We start from the raw sequence: 16,368 nt of genomic DNA on the forward strand, positions 1-16,368 counted from the left end.
CTATTATTGCGCCGGGTTGATTTTTTGAAAAAGTCTTTGCGATCGTGATATAGAAGTATAATGGAAAGAGCGTTAATTGTCTACGCTTTCGATGTGTTATGTCAGTATTAAAGGCACGTGACGGTACATGTATTTCCCAATCGGAAATCGTGGTTTGTATATGACCATATTTGGTGTAGGATTCACTGCCTCTCGCTCGCTATACCGAGTTCCGTTTGTTTACAGTTATGAACCTGTGTCACTAATTAAGACAGATAATATTCAATGACGTTTTTGAGTTCAGTTCTTCTCTTTAGTGAGCTTTGTTATTTTGTGGTTACAGAAACGCATTGTAAACAACTTACACAGATTTTTAATGTATTTGATGACTTGAAAGTTCAGCAATCGGTTCAGACAACTTGTAATTTTGTTGTCTTTTTTTTGGGGGGGGGGGGGGGGGTGTAGTTACAGCAATAAATTAGGCAGGTGGTATGTTAGTACTTTGATGATCGTAACATTTGTCCCGGCGACCATTACTCTTCGACTTCAAGTATATGTCGTCACAAATTGTATAAAGGTTAAGATTAATCATTATCGCAACGGGGTTTAAGGTTAGATTTAGGGTAAGGTATACTATAGTGTTCGGTCAAAGGTTGAAATTAAGAATTCCGTTTCCCCCTCATGCCAGAGGCGGAACCGGACAGCAATAATTTATTAATTCAACCGTCATTACTACAGTCAATAAATTCAGTTCACTTTAAAGTTGGCTTCCATATCAAGGGGGCGTGCCATGTGTCAAGACAATAAGAGTTCATTATTTTAACCGATTTCATTTCATTTGTGAGGGTTATTTTCGTCAAAAGCCCTAATGATGTAATGAACTATAATGCTTTAAAATCGAATAGATATAAACAGATGGACAATCATGAAATGGCAAATTAAGGCGAGTCCATGATTCTGCAAGTGGTGGGAGGGGCACACACGTCCAAAAGTATCCTACAGGAATTAACAAAAAAAACAACACTAAAACCCCAGATATAGGAAAAGATAAATAAATCAAATTGGTGACTCTAACTGATCGGTGTGACACTGGTGGAGTGCACTCATTACCATGTTTTGTGAAAATATAGCTTCTTTTTTTTTGGGGGGGGGGGGGGGTTAGATGATGTAAGTAAAGTTCATCATATTCTTAGAGTTGCATCAATTTGTAAGACCCATTCATAATAATTTAAATATCCGATACAGAGGAAGCAATTACAACAATACAGCAGTTTCACCATGTAATGTAGGATGATGATAAGTGCAATGGCAATATCGTGTTGCACCAAATTTTGAAGAAAAAAACACTACAAGAAGTTTTTAAAAATACATTTTTGTACACCTTTGTTTACTTTCACCCAACCACCTTATGATCTGATATATAGCCACAAACCAACCAAGGACATACAGCTAACATCACCATTGGCTAATAAAGCCTCCTACACAATGTTCTTGCTGCTTAATTAATCAACATTACCACTGATGTTTACCACACACACCACACCACACACCAAATGTTGAAATACAACGTGCCTGCATAACATCCTAGTTCAATGTGTATTTGCCTACCCCCCCCCCCCCCACCCGAATATGATTTTAAAAGGTATTGGGATGGATAGGCACACAATACCTTAGTCCAGCCGCAATCTGACTGAAAAGTTGAGAAAATCTTCAATTCAGGGTAATTTGTTTAGTCTCAAGTATTTGTCAGTCACGTCTGTGTGACCGAGGTATTACAGAACAAAAGAACATGAATACTTTTATAAGAAACACACTCTACACCACATTTTTGTGTGGAAACAGTATTAGAACACATATTTACAAATGAATTCAAATCTCAAATCACTTGTCCTTTCAAACTTTTATTTATTGTAATAATATATTTTTTATTTACATGCTCTTCTTCTCTTCCTCCTGTTATGATAATATATTGTGCACCCTACACAATTCCATGGTGCCATAATCAATCTTTCTTCATCTCCTGCTGTCTGCTTACATTCCCTTCATAATATGTCGTTAAAGGATTATCTGAAATTACATGTACATGTATATCATGTCATTTTGGACTGATCTTTTTCTTTTAACAAGTGATTTCAATCGTATCTATACTTTACCTTACTAAACTGGATGATGTAATGGAATAAATATATGTTCTTTTCAAAATATTACATGTCATACATAACAAAACTATATTTGTAAAACATTAAATTAACACAAAACTGTGGAAAAAGAATGTATAATACAAAAGCAAGTTTACATTGATTCTTTTCTTTAAATTGTCCTGAACCTCTTTCGCTAATTGATACAAATATGATGGAACACTTTGTAAATGTTGGTCTAAAAATGAACCTATTGAGATAATTCTAAAGTATAAAACTTGAGTTGATCTCAAAAAATCAAAAGAAATGAATCTACACAAGCATGGGCTACACTAGAAAAGGTCTGTTTGTAATCAAATACAATATACAATCCTAACAGTGTTTTAAAATGCATATGAGTCTTTGCTGTTGATGACAACTAAAAAGTATGCATGTATCGTGTAGTGTAATATGATGTTTTTATAGTATACTGACATAACATTTGTGATCTTTCTAAGAAACATTAGATATATTCCATTCCTGTAAATTGCACAGTGACATGACCATCATATTAATATATCAGTTCAAATGTCAACTTGTGAATTCTAAACAGTAAACACTTTATTGTGAATTTCGACTGTATGCTACAAGACATAGACTATGGGAAGATAATATTTTTGTATCACTGCGGCTCAACAAACATCAGTTACTTTTTGGTATATAATTTAATATTGCTTGAATAAATACATGTAGCAGGAGTAGAACTTTGGATTCTAAGTTCAACTGAACATTGTGATGACTTTAGTAGAAAATGTACTGATGACAATGGAAAGAAAGAGTACAGCTGCAAAAGACAGAAATATCACATCAATATTAGGCTCTTCAAGATGTCTAATAGAAAGCATATTAATGATAACATTCTAATTCATATTCAGACACATGACCATAAATGAAATGTTGCTACACAAGATTGGATTACATCTTTGAATTTAAAGCATGCGAGTTGGCTCAGTTGATAAAGCGTCTGACTATTGAACCAAAGATCGTGGTTAAGAAATCAACTCAAGCGGATGACTGAAGCCTGCATTGTGTGTTAACATGCCCCTCTCCTGTTTCATAGACGCACGCTATGTTACAGTGGAAAACACTGTTCCTCGGATAGGACATTAAAAGGGTAGTCTAAAATCTGCAGCATGAAGAAATTTATGCATTGTACAATAGCATTCTGCTAGAAAAAAAATCTAACAACGTTTGAACAACTGAGGGCAAGTCCAAGCTATTCTGTCCCATACGTATCCAACCATCAGCTTGGAGCATACCTGACCATTGTATTACATTAATAGCCCTACTAGAGATTGGATCTGAACAAAAAATGATGTGATGTGATACATTTGACATGAATTTTGTCTGTTGGAGCAACAGTGGCATTAACTTCTGTATTTTAACACAGACTTATCATGTGGTTCCAAATAGAAGATATATCCTCAGAACTCCTTGATAATTTGTAAGAAAGACACACCAAATGACAACGTAGATAAGACTTGCCCTAGAATTATGTAACATCATTTTCTGCAGTATCAAAAGTTCTCTACTCTCCCAGACGGCAGCATACCCTATTACCGCACTGAAGATTCTGGCAGCCACTGGCAGTGTCAGCGTACGGTCCCTCCTCGATATTATCACAGTAGTAGAATGTCTCGTGGTTGAGGGTGGGGCATATGTCTGCCAGGAGAGACAGCCCCGCCCCGCTGACATTGAGGCATCCAGAGAGATCAAGATGGGCGAGGTTGGGCCAGCCCCCTCCTTGAGACAGTAATCTAGTGTAGAAGAGAGAGAAAGAGGTTGAAAAACACGCTTTAAGTATGAAAACAATGGCCCGACTTCACAAAGGAGGTTTAGATTTAACCCATGGTTTAAATCCTCATTTACATAACCCATGGTTTAAAAATGTGCGCAAAATAAGCGTAACCTAAATCTAAAACTCCTTTGTGAATTTGGGCCTTTAAGTATGAATTACCATCTCTTACTCTTGTTAACAATGAAATAAATAAAATTAAACCATACAATGCCAAAGATGGTATAAGCTGCTAATACACAAATACAACTGTACTAAAGTCAAACTTGTCTTCATTCTTAAAATTAAAACCAGTTCATGACTGGTAATGCTAGATAGGTTGAAACACTGTTTGTACCATAGCTATAACTAAAAGTAAAACTGGGACTAAATATGTCTTCCTTGTGTTCACAATTGTCTTAGAGAAAAAGTTGCACCAAGATAACATTTCAAAACCAAATCAATGGCCTGGAAAACTACATTAAATATAAGGCTGACTTATTTCATCAAATGATATACATGTAAGAGTAAATAATATTTAAAACTTCTTGAAATCATTCATGGTATTCATTAGGCATATCTGCCACAAGTATTTGAAAATGAAATGAACTTAAATTTAAATTATTTCCTTAGACTAAATACATTTTAATGTACAAATGCAAAAAGTATAATTCACTTACCTGTCGTACCAAAATCACACATCACAATTACATGATGAGATAATGAAGTGGTACTCGTTAATTCCACAGCATACACTGTAATGTTGGTAACATCTTGAATTGAATATAATTACCATATGTACCAATTCTACGACTACTTCTACTACATCGTCTACATGTACTTCTAAAATTCCCAAATACTAAGAGTACTATCAACTATTCTGTCCTTTTTAGCCAATTCATCCCTTCCATGGATGTAGTCACAGCTGGCAGGTTATCAAGGTACAATCCCCTATTCGACTAAAGAACTGAATACAGTACTAACCATATGCACTGTGATATCAAAATAGAAGGTTACATAGTGGTCACACTATTACTGACACAAAAATGTTGCCATGTATTAGACAAAAGGTCGAGATATCATATCGCCCCCATTCCCATCATAGATATAAGATTTAATGTCAGGGACATGACTGCTTATTGCATGAATGTTGAAAATCAGTCATCCTTTGATTTGAGGAAGACAAGGTGTTATAAATCAGAATTTGATGTTATTAAAAAGCAGTACAAAGAAAAGAGTAATCTTAAGTTTTCATCCTCACTAAATGCCTTTTTTGATTTTAAGAATATGATAGTGAACAGACAGTACTTCACTAGATTTCTTCAAAAACAACTGAAAACATACCAGTACAACTCCTCTTAAATTGTTAATAGTCTAAGAGACAGCGCCTTGTATCCTTTGAAAAGGCGCTATATAAATTTAATTATTATTTATTTTATTATTATCTTAACTTCCTCCCTTTTTACTGAACCCAGTGACTTTTATATTCTTGATTATCGATTCATCCCAAAGGCTCAATGAGGTGACAACTTGCTTTCTATAGGCATCGGTATATATTATATTTACCCTAATCCAACATCAGTGATCCTGTAGCATCCTGACAGACTCAAGAATTGCAGTCGTCTTGATAAATTGCCTCCATCCGCATGCTCATACTCTCCTGTCCCATGGTAACTGCTCCTATCATGCCTGCCATCATGGTGGCTCTTAGTCCTTGGAGCAGTATCCATAGATAGTCTTTGAGAGTGTGAAACACTGTTGTTTCCATGACAACCACCGTCACAGGACCCTTGTTGCCTTCTGTTGACAATGTCTGTATCATGTTGTGTTTCATTATGTCTCCTTGAGCAACACCCCTGATCTCTGTTACTAACCATAGGATCAACATTCAGCGGTCTGCCATTTTTATCGTTGACGCCGTGCTGGTAATCTGGTTTGGAGTAGTTGGAAGTGTCCATCATCTGATTGTCAGGTATGGTTTGCAGGGGTTGTCGGATAGATGCCAGTCTCTGGAGGGTTGTGTCCGTGATGTTCACACAGCCAGAGAGATCCAGGTGCCTTAGCTTACTACCAACACCATTCTTTCCAAGACTGTTATGAAAGCAAATATTATAGTCATGTTAGTATATATATATATATATAACCCATTCAAATTCATTTATACTCATATCTGTACATACAGCCACCACAAGAAAAACAAAGATCCTCTTTGTGAGTAGGTGGTCTAATAGGAATCATTTCATACAGATAAGCACTCTTTGGGGGAAACAAAATTTCACATTAAAGCATGTTTCTCTACATGCCAATGTAAACAAAAAAGAAAGGATCTTATGTTCTACTTGGTACACCTAGTCAAGAACTCTTTTTTAATACGATATCTACATTTTTAAACAGGTAATGGAAAACAAGCTCAACTCTAAAAAATCAGTGGAAAATGAAAGAAGAAAAAGAATAAGAAACACTAAGAAATATTGTGATCTTTTAGATCCCTTGTTGACCATATTTCGAGACAAACGAATATCACTAGCTATAGTATTTTCAATAAGAATGATGTTCTATACATATTCTGCCCACTGGAGCATGGTATATTTGATCCACTACAATAGGTTTATTGTAACCTCCTTCAATGGAATAACTTACCCTTTGAATGCAATGTCAGATATCTTGGTTTCTGACAAATTGAGATATTGCAGGTTGGGACATTGGATTAGTAACTTGTAGACCTGTAAATAAACAGAAAGAACAAAAAACAAATTCTCATTAACAATTTGAATACCACTGTCCTTAAGAACACGTAATGAAAATACAAAACCATATTCAACCAATATGCATGAGAATCAAAGTTAGATACATTATCTGCTTGAAAGAAGGAAGTCTTCAACTTATGATTTGAGTTAGTTCCTTTCTGCACTTCACTAGACAATGTATCCTTCACACCAATGGAGATTATTGCAAGAGCTTTAACAATAGGGTCACAAAGCTGTATAGCACTGCATGTGAAACTAGGTAACTTTCCCAAACCATGACAAATGATAGTCAATGAATATAATGGAATCAAGAGCAAATTGACATACCAAGCCATTAGTGACACCTTTGCTGTTTGAGAGAATGATTGTCTCTACACCATCTCCAACATGAGGAATTAGGTACTTCGCCATGGCAACCAGCATGCGTGCTTCCCGGCGAATGCATTCAGCCCTGTAGCTAGCTACACTGGCATTACTGGCATCACTTTCAATGGCAGAAGATGCGGATTCATCAAAATCTGCATCCTCATCAACCACGACATAGACATCATTGTCTTGTTCCAAGGACTCCATGTCGATGTCTTCAGGCAGATGAACAGATGCACCAAACTGCCAGTTACCTACATCATTGGAAATAGATAAAATACACGTTCATGATGGATTTCTGATCAAACTTTACTTGTCAAATTTAAAATCTGACAAACGTCCAGTTGGTGTTTCAACATGCCCCTTAATTATTCTAGGAATGTTTGAGTGATATTCCTTTCACATATACATGTAGTTTTCAATTTCCACCTATTTGATCCGTTGCATGTCCAAAATAATCTACATGCTAGGACATTCTGGATTTACATCAAGTTTAATTCTCGACCAAGAATTCAGTGATAGGTTTTTACAGACATACATAAATGATATCTGATGAAATATGCCAACATCCAAAAGACAAGACTTCATTTTAAACCAGACTCCATCAGAATCAGATTATTTGCACAACAAATATCAGATCACCCTCAAGAAGAGTAGTTTGAGTGTACTACTACTGGCATCTAATCAAGTAACCCCTTACCTTTGGCCCAGCGTGATGGATATAGATGCTTCCAGACAGACGGGTCTCTGGCTAGTCCTGCCCACCGGGTACACACCATGCTGCACTGGCTCAGGTCCAAGGGGTTCAGGTGAGAGAAGATATGCAGTAGCAGTTCAGCAGGCAGTCCTTGAATCTTACTCAGGGTGTTGTCCTCCTCCTCCACCTCCTCGTTGTATGCCTCTTCATCATCTGGTGCAGTTCTGGAGGCATCAATTGTTTCTTTGTCATCTGATTTGAGAAATCAATAAAAGAAAACAAGCAATCATACACTGCTCACCAAAATTTTGGGTACATCTTTAACTAGAACTGATTTTTCAGTCACCCACATTTTATTTGTCAGTCTTTATCAAGCTTTTAAAGGGTAATACCCAAGTCACACTGACGAGATCAACGCAAGGCTGACAATAGGGTAAACAGTAACATTAATTCACCAGAAATGGTCAAAATTTTGTCAATCATTGATTGCTTTTAAGTTGATTTTGCGTTAGTTTTGAGTTTGTTTGGCAATGTGACTGGGGTTTAAAGAATGTTCTTGTACCTTCTGACTCTATTAGTTTGGAGTTTGTTTGGCAATGTGACTGGGGGTTTAAAGAATGTTCTTGTACCTTCTGACTCTATTAGTTTGGAGTTTGTTTGGCAATGTGACTGGGGGTTTAAAGAATGTTCTTGTACCTTCTGACTCTATTAGTTTGGAGTTTGTTTGGCAATGTGACTGGGGGTTTAAAGAATGTTCTTGTACCTTCTGACTCTATTAGTTTGGAGTTTGTTTGGCAATGTGACTGGGGGTTTAAAGAATGTTCTTGTACCTTCTGACTCTATTAGTTTGGAGTTTGTTTGGCAATGTGACTGGGGGTTTAAAGAATGTTCTTGTACCTTCTGACTCTATTAGTTTGGAGTTTGTTTGGCAATGTGACTGGGGGTTTAAAGAATGTTCTTGTACCTTCTGACTCTATTAGTTTGGAGTTTGTTTGGCAATGTGACTGGGGGTTTAAAGAATGTTCTTGTACCTTCTGACTCTATTAGTTTGGAGTTTGTTTGGCAATGTGACTGGGGGTTTAAAGAATGTTCTTGTACCTTCTGACTCTATTAGTTTGGAGTTTGTTTGGCAATGTGACTGGGGGTTTAAAGAATGTTCTTGTACCTTCTGACTCTATTAGTTTGGAGTTTGTTTGGCAATGTGACTGGGGGTTTAAAGAATGTTCTTGTACCTTCTGACTCTATTAGTTTGGAGTTTGTTTGGCAATGTGACTGGGGGTTTAAAGAATGTTCTTGTACCTTCTGACTCTATTAGTTTGGAGTTTGTTTGGCAATGTGACTGGGGGTTTAAAGAATGTTCTTGTACCTTCTGACTCTATTAGTTTGGAGTTTGTTTGGCAATGTGACTGGGGGTTTAAAGAATGTTCTTGTACCTTCTGACTCTATTAGTTTGGAGTTTGTTTGGCAATGTGACTGGGGGTTTAAAGAATGTTCTTGTACCTTCTGACTCTATTAGTTTGGAGTTTGTTTGGCAATGTGACTGGGGGTTTAAAGAATGTTCTTGTACCTTCTGACTCTATTAGTTTTGAGTTTGTTTGGCAATGTGACTGGGGGTTTAAAGAATGTTCTTGTACCTTCTGACTCTTCTTTTTCCTCTGGGCAGTACTTGGTGAGCTTCTGGTGTTTCTCAATCACATTGGACTTGATCTCTTTCAACTCATTGTAGCTGAAGTATTCCATCAACAGAGGCTGGAAAATCTATTATTGATCATTAAAAGGCATGGATGGTATTATCAATGGTAATGGCAATGCCAATCAGGCTCTCATAGAGAGTTCTGGAGTACTAATATGTCAGTAACAGAGATACCAACCTCTTGACACAAAAAACAGACAGAGTAACCTAAAAAACGAGATTTTCACGAAAACTTGACACTACCACTGGCCCATCGGTCCCAGGCCAGTAAAATTTCAGAAAAATGTTTTACTGCTCAAGTAGAATGCTTGCTCTTTCATTAAAATTTGATGAGAAAAATTAAAAAGAAAATTCTGTGATTCAGCTGTTTTTATGGGTTTAAAAAAAAAAAAAAAAATTGTTTAAAAAAGAAAGAAAGATGAAAAATTGATTTTGATATTTGTGATATCGTATTTCGTGTTCACTCTTATTATTGTACTGGTTGGAACCTCTGCAGTAATCATTGAATCTACTGGATGAGTTAAAAAGATATGATTCGTCTCTATCATAAATGAGATCACTTTGTTGAAAGTTTTTTTCCCAAAACCTTTGACAGTATTTGAAATCACATGCACAGTCTACTTCTGTAATTTTCTTTTCTAAAATGAATGCATGATTTTAAAGAGAATCATTGTGATTTGCTTTTGTTAAAGGTCTACTGCACTACTTGTAGCTACTTGCTCCCTCTATATAGAAAACAATGCCTAATCGGTGACCATTGGTCCCCCGTGATCCTCTTTTTCTTATGTTATTTGAGAGCTGAGTTGATGAGATAACCACCTGTTCAGTGACCTTGCAGTGTGATCTAATCCCTCCTGTAAACTAGTACTGATAAGCTTTAGTATACAAATGACATATTACTGTTAAAATGTTGCACTTCAGATTTCTGTACCTCACAGTACATAAATAGACAGGTTTTTATTAGGGGCTTTTGTTAAATGGCTTTTTATTTCCACTCCCCCTAGCCAAATTTGCCATTTATAAAAATATAATTTTGCCGTAGCATTTTCCTTTAAGTGTCATACATCAATACGGTAATGCTTAAGAAATAGTCCTCAAGTTATGGCATGGAAACCAACCTCTTCTTCCTCTTGCATGTGAGGCAAGAAATCCTCTGTGAAGTTACGGAGTGCCAAGATAAGATTGTGACCTATCTGGGCTGCTTGCTTGGGGCAGGTGCACTTGTCTGCTTGGCAGCAGGCATCTTCTACCAGCTGTACCATCTCACTTAGTTTGTTGTCTGAGTGAACCTCAGACACAGCTGCTATCTCAACCTGAAAACACAACATGACAACATTTTTATTGAAGTTCAGTATGTGTAAAGTAGGCCTGAGTTTGGAAGAATCAAGACCATGCGTTTATACAAGCAATTTTTCCATGATTTCAATGATTTCAATGATTTCAAGGTTAAGTGAGGTTCTGATATGAGCTTTTAGAAAAATTATGAAGACATAAATTTCTGCTAACAATTTCGAGAACTATCATACAATTCTGTAGACGGTGCCCCTAAAATTTAAATCTGGACCCCCACATTTAAAAAAAAAAAAAAGGGCTCATGCATTCAGACTGTGAATAGTTGAATCTGGACCTCCTCCAAAAAATGTTAGTGTGTAGCCCTGCTGTAGATAAGTATAACTGTAAGCAAAACAGATTATTGAATTATATGTGAAGAATTCCAGTTCAAGAGGATGTTAACAAATATGGAAAGCTACAAGCAGCTCTGCAGCTCTTGATGACTTATTGTATGATATGATAATTCTTTAACCCTTTGACAAGTCCCTACTCATTTCTGTCATCCCAAATGGGCAAGGAACTAGTTCAAGAGGTTCAATTCAACATGTGACATGGGTAGCTTATTACACTTAAAATAAAATGTAATTCAGTTTTCAATTCAATTCCTTTAGTGTTTGAAGAATAACCCCTTGTACATTAACCTTGAACTGTTAGAAAAAGAAAATGCTCAACACTATACCCTTGTACTAGCACATTAAATAGTGATACCAGTTACATTATGGGAATATGCTTGTAAACTTCTTAAAATTACTGTTATCAATAATTGTGCTGACACACAACGTCTGGGTATACAATTCTCTGCTCCAAACACAAGAAAACTTTGGGTGAAAGTATTAGTTACCTTGAGAAATTGTAATCTATTTTTGAGTCTCCACATAATGCATTCATTCTCGATGTGTTCATGAGTCTTGAATTCTGAGAAAGTTGCCTTCAGGATCCACAGCAATGAACGAAGGTCAGAACAGCTAGACAGGTCAACTTCTGATAACTGCAAGTCACAATGACAGGAAAATATAAATAATTAAAGATAAACTCCAGTACTGGTAAAAAAAAAAAAAAATTCTCACAGAATCAAACGAAACTTACACTGAATGTTCAAGATTACAAATAAATGACATGTGCCAAACAATTTTGGAAGAAAATGTATACTGGCTGAGTAATGAGCATAGAAAGACAAGGAAATCAAGGTAGTACTAGCCCCGACACCATGTGTGTTGTCCCATATATAGCTTTCTATGTGAGTGCTTGTTACTTTACCAAGACTCGGTCAAATTTATTATGATTTTGATGACTCCAGAACCTTGCAGTGCACACCAATACTTACATGCTACATGATCAACTGTTTCTGATCCTTTCCACACCTTTTCTTTCACAATGCAATCGCATTACCAGTACTAAAGTTTATCTTTAAGTTAAGGTCTGTATCCTACAAAGGGACACTAGCTTTCAAATTTGGTATTTATAATTAGAATTTGATCACGGTAGTCTTAATTTTCCCTACATTAAACATAGCCATAGTCTAGGTCTATAGTCTGTGCATTGATTTTTTAGATGAAATGACAGCATAGGCGCAAATGGCGCGCGCCTGTGTGAAGTTATCTACCGTAATGTCTCAGATCCTCATTAAGGTCGGTAACTTCACACAGGCGCGCGCCCGCTCGCTTAGTTTAGAAGTATAGATTCTAGATCTAGATCCAGCTCTAGAGGTCTAGACTTAGGACTAGGTCTAGACTCTTCTTTTTCTAGACCAAATTTTTTGTCTCTTTCGTTCGTTAAGCCTCTTAATTCTTATGCTTATTTGGTCTAATCTAGACTAGACCTATCATCATTTATGCATAAATGATCACACCACAATGACCAATGCAGCATGCAGCTGCACTACACAGCAATCGAGTTGTCTTCTGCAATGTCAATATAAAACAAACGTGCAAGAATTGTCGTGGGTGTGTGTACAGTGTTGTGGCGCCGCGCCAGGCAAGATCCTCCTAAAGACATAGCCATAGACGGACAGACATATCACATCACGGAAATATCGAGCACAAACATTACAATAACATAATAATACGTGCAAGGAGAATTATTTGAAATACACATTTCCGGTATAATAATCATTCAAAGAATGTTACCTTCTCGGAATATAACTGGACCAGTCGTTTCATGCGGCTATGTGGTCCAGAAAACACATCAACTTCGGAAGGCGCTGGAGCTGGAGAAGGAGCCATTTTGCTTCGCAGTATTATGCATAAAAATACGTAATACGTAAGGACGGTACGTACATTAATTATGTACGTCGCGCGCGCGCGCGCGTGCGCGTCATATTTCTTCCACCTTTCGTATAGTAGTCTTTCATCCAGTCTGGTTTATTACGTTTTAGCTTAACATTTTCTACTCCGAAAAATAAGGTTCTTTAATTTTGAATTTGACTGAGTTTGGAATCATTGCAATCGTAAACTTACACTGAGTAAGAAGACCTCATTTGTTTAACCTGTAAATTCGAGCGATAATGATAACGTTTGATTAAAATTGACGAAAAATCAAATTATTTTTAAAAAATTCGTCGCTAGATTGACATATTTTTTATTTGTTTTAATATTTTTATTTATGCATGCATGCTGATCACAATTTTACAATTTATTGGAGTTAGCATCAAATGAAAGAGAATATAATATATCAAATCATTTTCATTTTTACAATCCATTTGAATTGACTTCACATTATCAAAGACAAGTTGCAACTATTATTATACAGTATAAAGAATGAACACACAAAGGTGATGAAACTCAATCAAACAGAGCTTGACTCGTTTAACTGTTAACACCTTTCAAATATATAATATATGACAAATAAAATTCCTAAAGGATTGTGAACTATTTATACCATTTAAAAAGAACCGTAAGAAAAAAGAAGTCTATAGACTTCTATAGATATAGTCTATAGATTTTACTATAGTAAAATGTCTTAAATATAGATCATAAGAGAATTAAATTCATGTTCGATATAATTCAATTAAATTTAGTTTATTCATTTCCATTAACATCACATTGCAAGAACACAGGCGCGTACACAGGGGGAGGGTTTGGGGGGTTAAACCCCCCCCTTTGGTATTTTTTTTTGTGTAAACCCCCCTAAATTTCCCTAACCCCCCCCCCCCCCTTTTGGATTTTTTTTTTTTTTATTAAAAAAAAAAAAAAAAAAAAATTCCCATGGCTGACCTAAAAAAGCTGACCTTACCCCCCCCCAACGGAGCAAAATGTCAAATTTTCAAATTTCGATACAAAAAAAAAAAGTGTCCTCTTACCCCCCCCCCCCCCCCCCCCCCCCCCCCCCCCCGCTTATTCAGCGTGCTGAGTCGTTGCGAAATTTTCGGCCCGATTTATAAATGTTAAACCCCCCCCCCCCCTTGAAAAAATCCTGCGTACGTGCCTGCAAGAACACATACATTTGCAAGCAGAGTACTGTAAATAACATACTCAATCTTTCACAGGAATAAACATAAGCACATTACAATACTAAACAATAATGGGAAAAGGGAAAAAACCCAAATAAATGAGTTTGGCGAGATATCTATCCATAAAGTAGTTGAAAAAAATGTGGTGAACACAATAAAGATTTGAATTTACATAAACTTATTTGCCCCAAAGAAAACTCGTATACAACAGAAACAAACAAAAACCCATATACTTATATTTATATTTCCAATATTGTTAGGTAGAGAATTCCATACATCTGGATTCCGGGTACTGTGGTCCCTCCATTGACGACAGGTTGATGGAGTGCCTCATCACATGGTCCCCGGGAAGGAATTTTGTTTGGGTGCGTGAGCTGGTTTGTTACAGGATCCAGGGCACATGATCTTATCTCCTTTAGGGTGTAATTTATTCTTTTGAAAATCTGTTCAAATGTACCGTTATTCATTAATTATACCTATACATACATGTACCAAAATATGGTATAAAACGAAAAAGTTCTTTTCTTGTTTTTTTTAAAGATAATTATGTAAAGTGAAGTTATACAACATTAGAAGCTTATACTGTAGGTGTTTTATTCAACTTCATTCCATATGTCGTCGTTTATGTTTATTTTGTAATATTTGCTGAATATAGCATAAAATTTTGTAATATATTAATAATGAAAAAGATTAAATTTCTATACTCCTGTTTTCATAAATTTAGTTCTCAATTTTTTGTTACTTTACGTTTTACAAATTTGCAATTTCAGGCCATGCATAGAATCATTCTCTGTTTATTTGAATAACATGTTATTATCAAGGCATCAAATACGTTTTCATAAGTGAAGTGATTCCGGAACAAAGTGTTTCATCAAATGTTCCGTAATTTTAAATGTATTTCATGGTTGAGATGCTCAAAATTAGTGAGCTCATCATTATGAAAGTTAATCTTTTAGTAATCATCAATCATTCTTATTGTATGTATTTCATGTTCACTTATCATTATTTTTTCATTCCATTCTCGTTTCATCCCATCACATCATAGTACGACACAGAAACTTTGCGTGCAAAGCATTTATTATACCTATAATAAAAATAAATTAGTAAAATTAATCAATGTTCAATAATAATGATTTAGACTATCCTCTGATAGTATAAGTCCACAGGGGCGGATCTAGCTTTTTGCTAAGGGGGGGGGGGGTTGACCAAAATAATGACGATGCGGAGCATCGTCCACGAGCCGCGAAGCGGCGAGCCGATTTTTTTGGGGGGTGTTTATTTGAACCCCGTAAGTGATGTTTTCCTGGCATCTATTAACACAATGGAGACCATAAAAAGCTGTAAAAAAAGATGCGAGACTGGATTGCCGCAACTTCTTTGCCCTGTTTGCTTCCATATTGCTTGTCACTACACTCAGACCAGACTGATAAAAAAGTGAGCAACTTGAACAAGTAATCCAGGAAATGAGCAGCCCAGCTCAGCGTGCGTTGCCAGGTTAAATCTTCACAAAATCCCCACCCAAACGACACTTAAAATATCCCCAAAGTTGCCAAATTTTGACAGAAAATCCCCAAATTCGTTTTTCATAAAACTCAATATTATTTTCATTCCCAAATATTTATTTTTCATCCCCAAAGACTTCAACAATCCCCCAATTTTTTTTTTTTTTTTTAATGTGGGGATTTTGGGGATGAGAATCGGCAACGCTGGCCTAGCTTGTCACTTCGGCGGTGGCCCGTGTCCTCAAAAAAGCTGATGGGGGGGGGGGGGGGGCAAGGGACTCTGTGACATTTGTTCGCCCACCCCCCCCCCCTCCCCCCAAAAAGAAATAATAATAATAATAATAATAATAATAATAATAATAATAATAATAAATGAAATAAATACATAGAAATAGAATAAAATAAGATAAGATTTAAAAAAAATGGTCCCCGGAATTTTTTTTTGGGGGGGTTGCAACCCCCCAACCCCCCCTCTAGATCCGCTTCTGGTCCAATATATATACAAACTGAAAACCCTAACAGTATTCGACCTAAATTCGCTACAAAGTTTACTGATCATGTTTAAGTATTTAAATAATATGCTCCCTCTTTCATGTCAAAACATTTACGGGGTAACAGGACACTTTTTTTTCTTTTTTTTTTGGTCTCGAAAT

The 16,368-nt window shown here is 36.2% G+C and overlaps 1 protein-coding gene across 1 annotated transcript; it reads right to left on the reverse strand.

The window, feature by feature from the left end:
- Positions 1–1,864: 1,864 nt before the first annotated feature.
- LOC115918277 (F-box/LRR-repeat protein 5-like) lies at positions 1,865–13,023 on the reverse strand. The gene is made up of 9 exons (XM_030972261.1): positions 12,892–13,023; positions 11,607–11,753; positions 10,552–10,746; positions 9,375–9,498; positions 7,744–7,992; positions 7,005–7,297; positions 6,571–6,653; positions 5,497–6,021; positions 1,865–3,913 (listed from the first exon to the last, which is right to left on the reverse strand). The coding sequence occupies exons 1-9, from the start codon at positions 12,985–12,987 to the stop codon at positions 3,685–3,687; spliced, it is 1,941 nt and encodes a 646-aa protein (XP_030828121.1). The 5' UTR covers positions 12,988–13,023; the 3' UTR covers positions 1,865–3,684.
- Between the last annotated feature and the right edge of the window lie 3,345 nt (positions 13,024–16,368).

The sequence above is a fragment of the Strongylocentrotus purpuratus genome, unplaced genomic scaffold (assembly GCF_000002235.5).
Source record: "Strongylocentrotus purpuratus isolate Spur 01 unplaced genomic scaffold, Spur_5.0 spur5_scaffold_6, whole genome shotgun sequence".
NCBI lineage: Eukaryota > Metazoa > Echinodermata > Echinoidea > Camarodonta > Strongylocentrotidae > Strongylocentrotus > Strongylocentrotus purpuratus.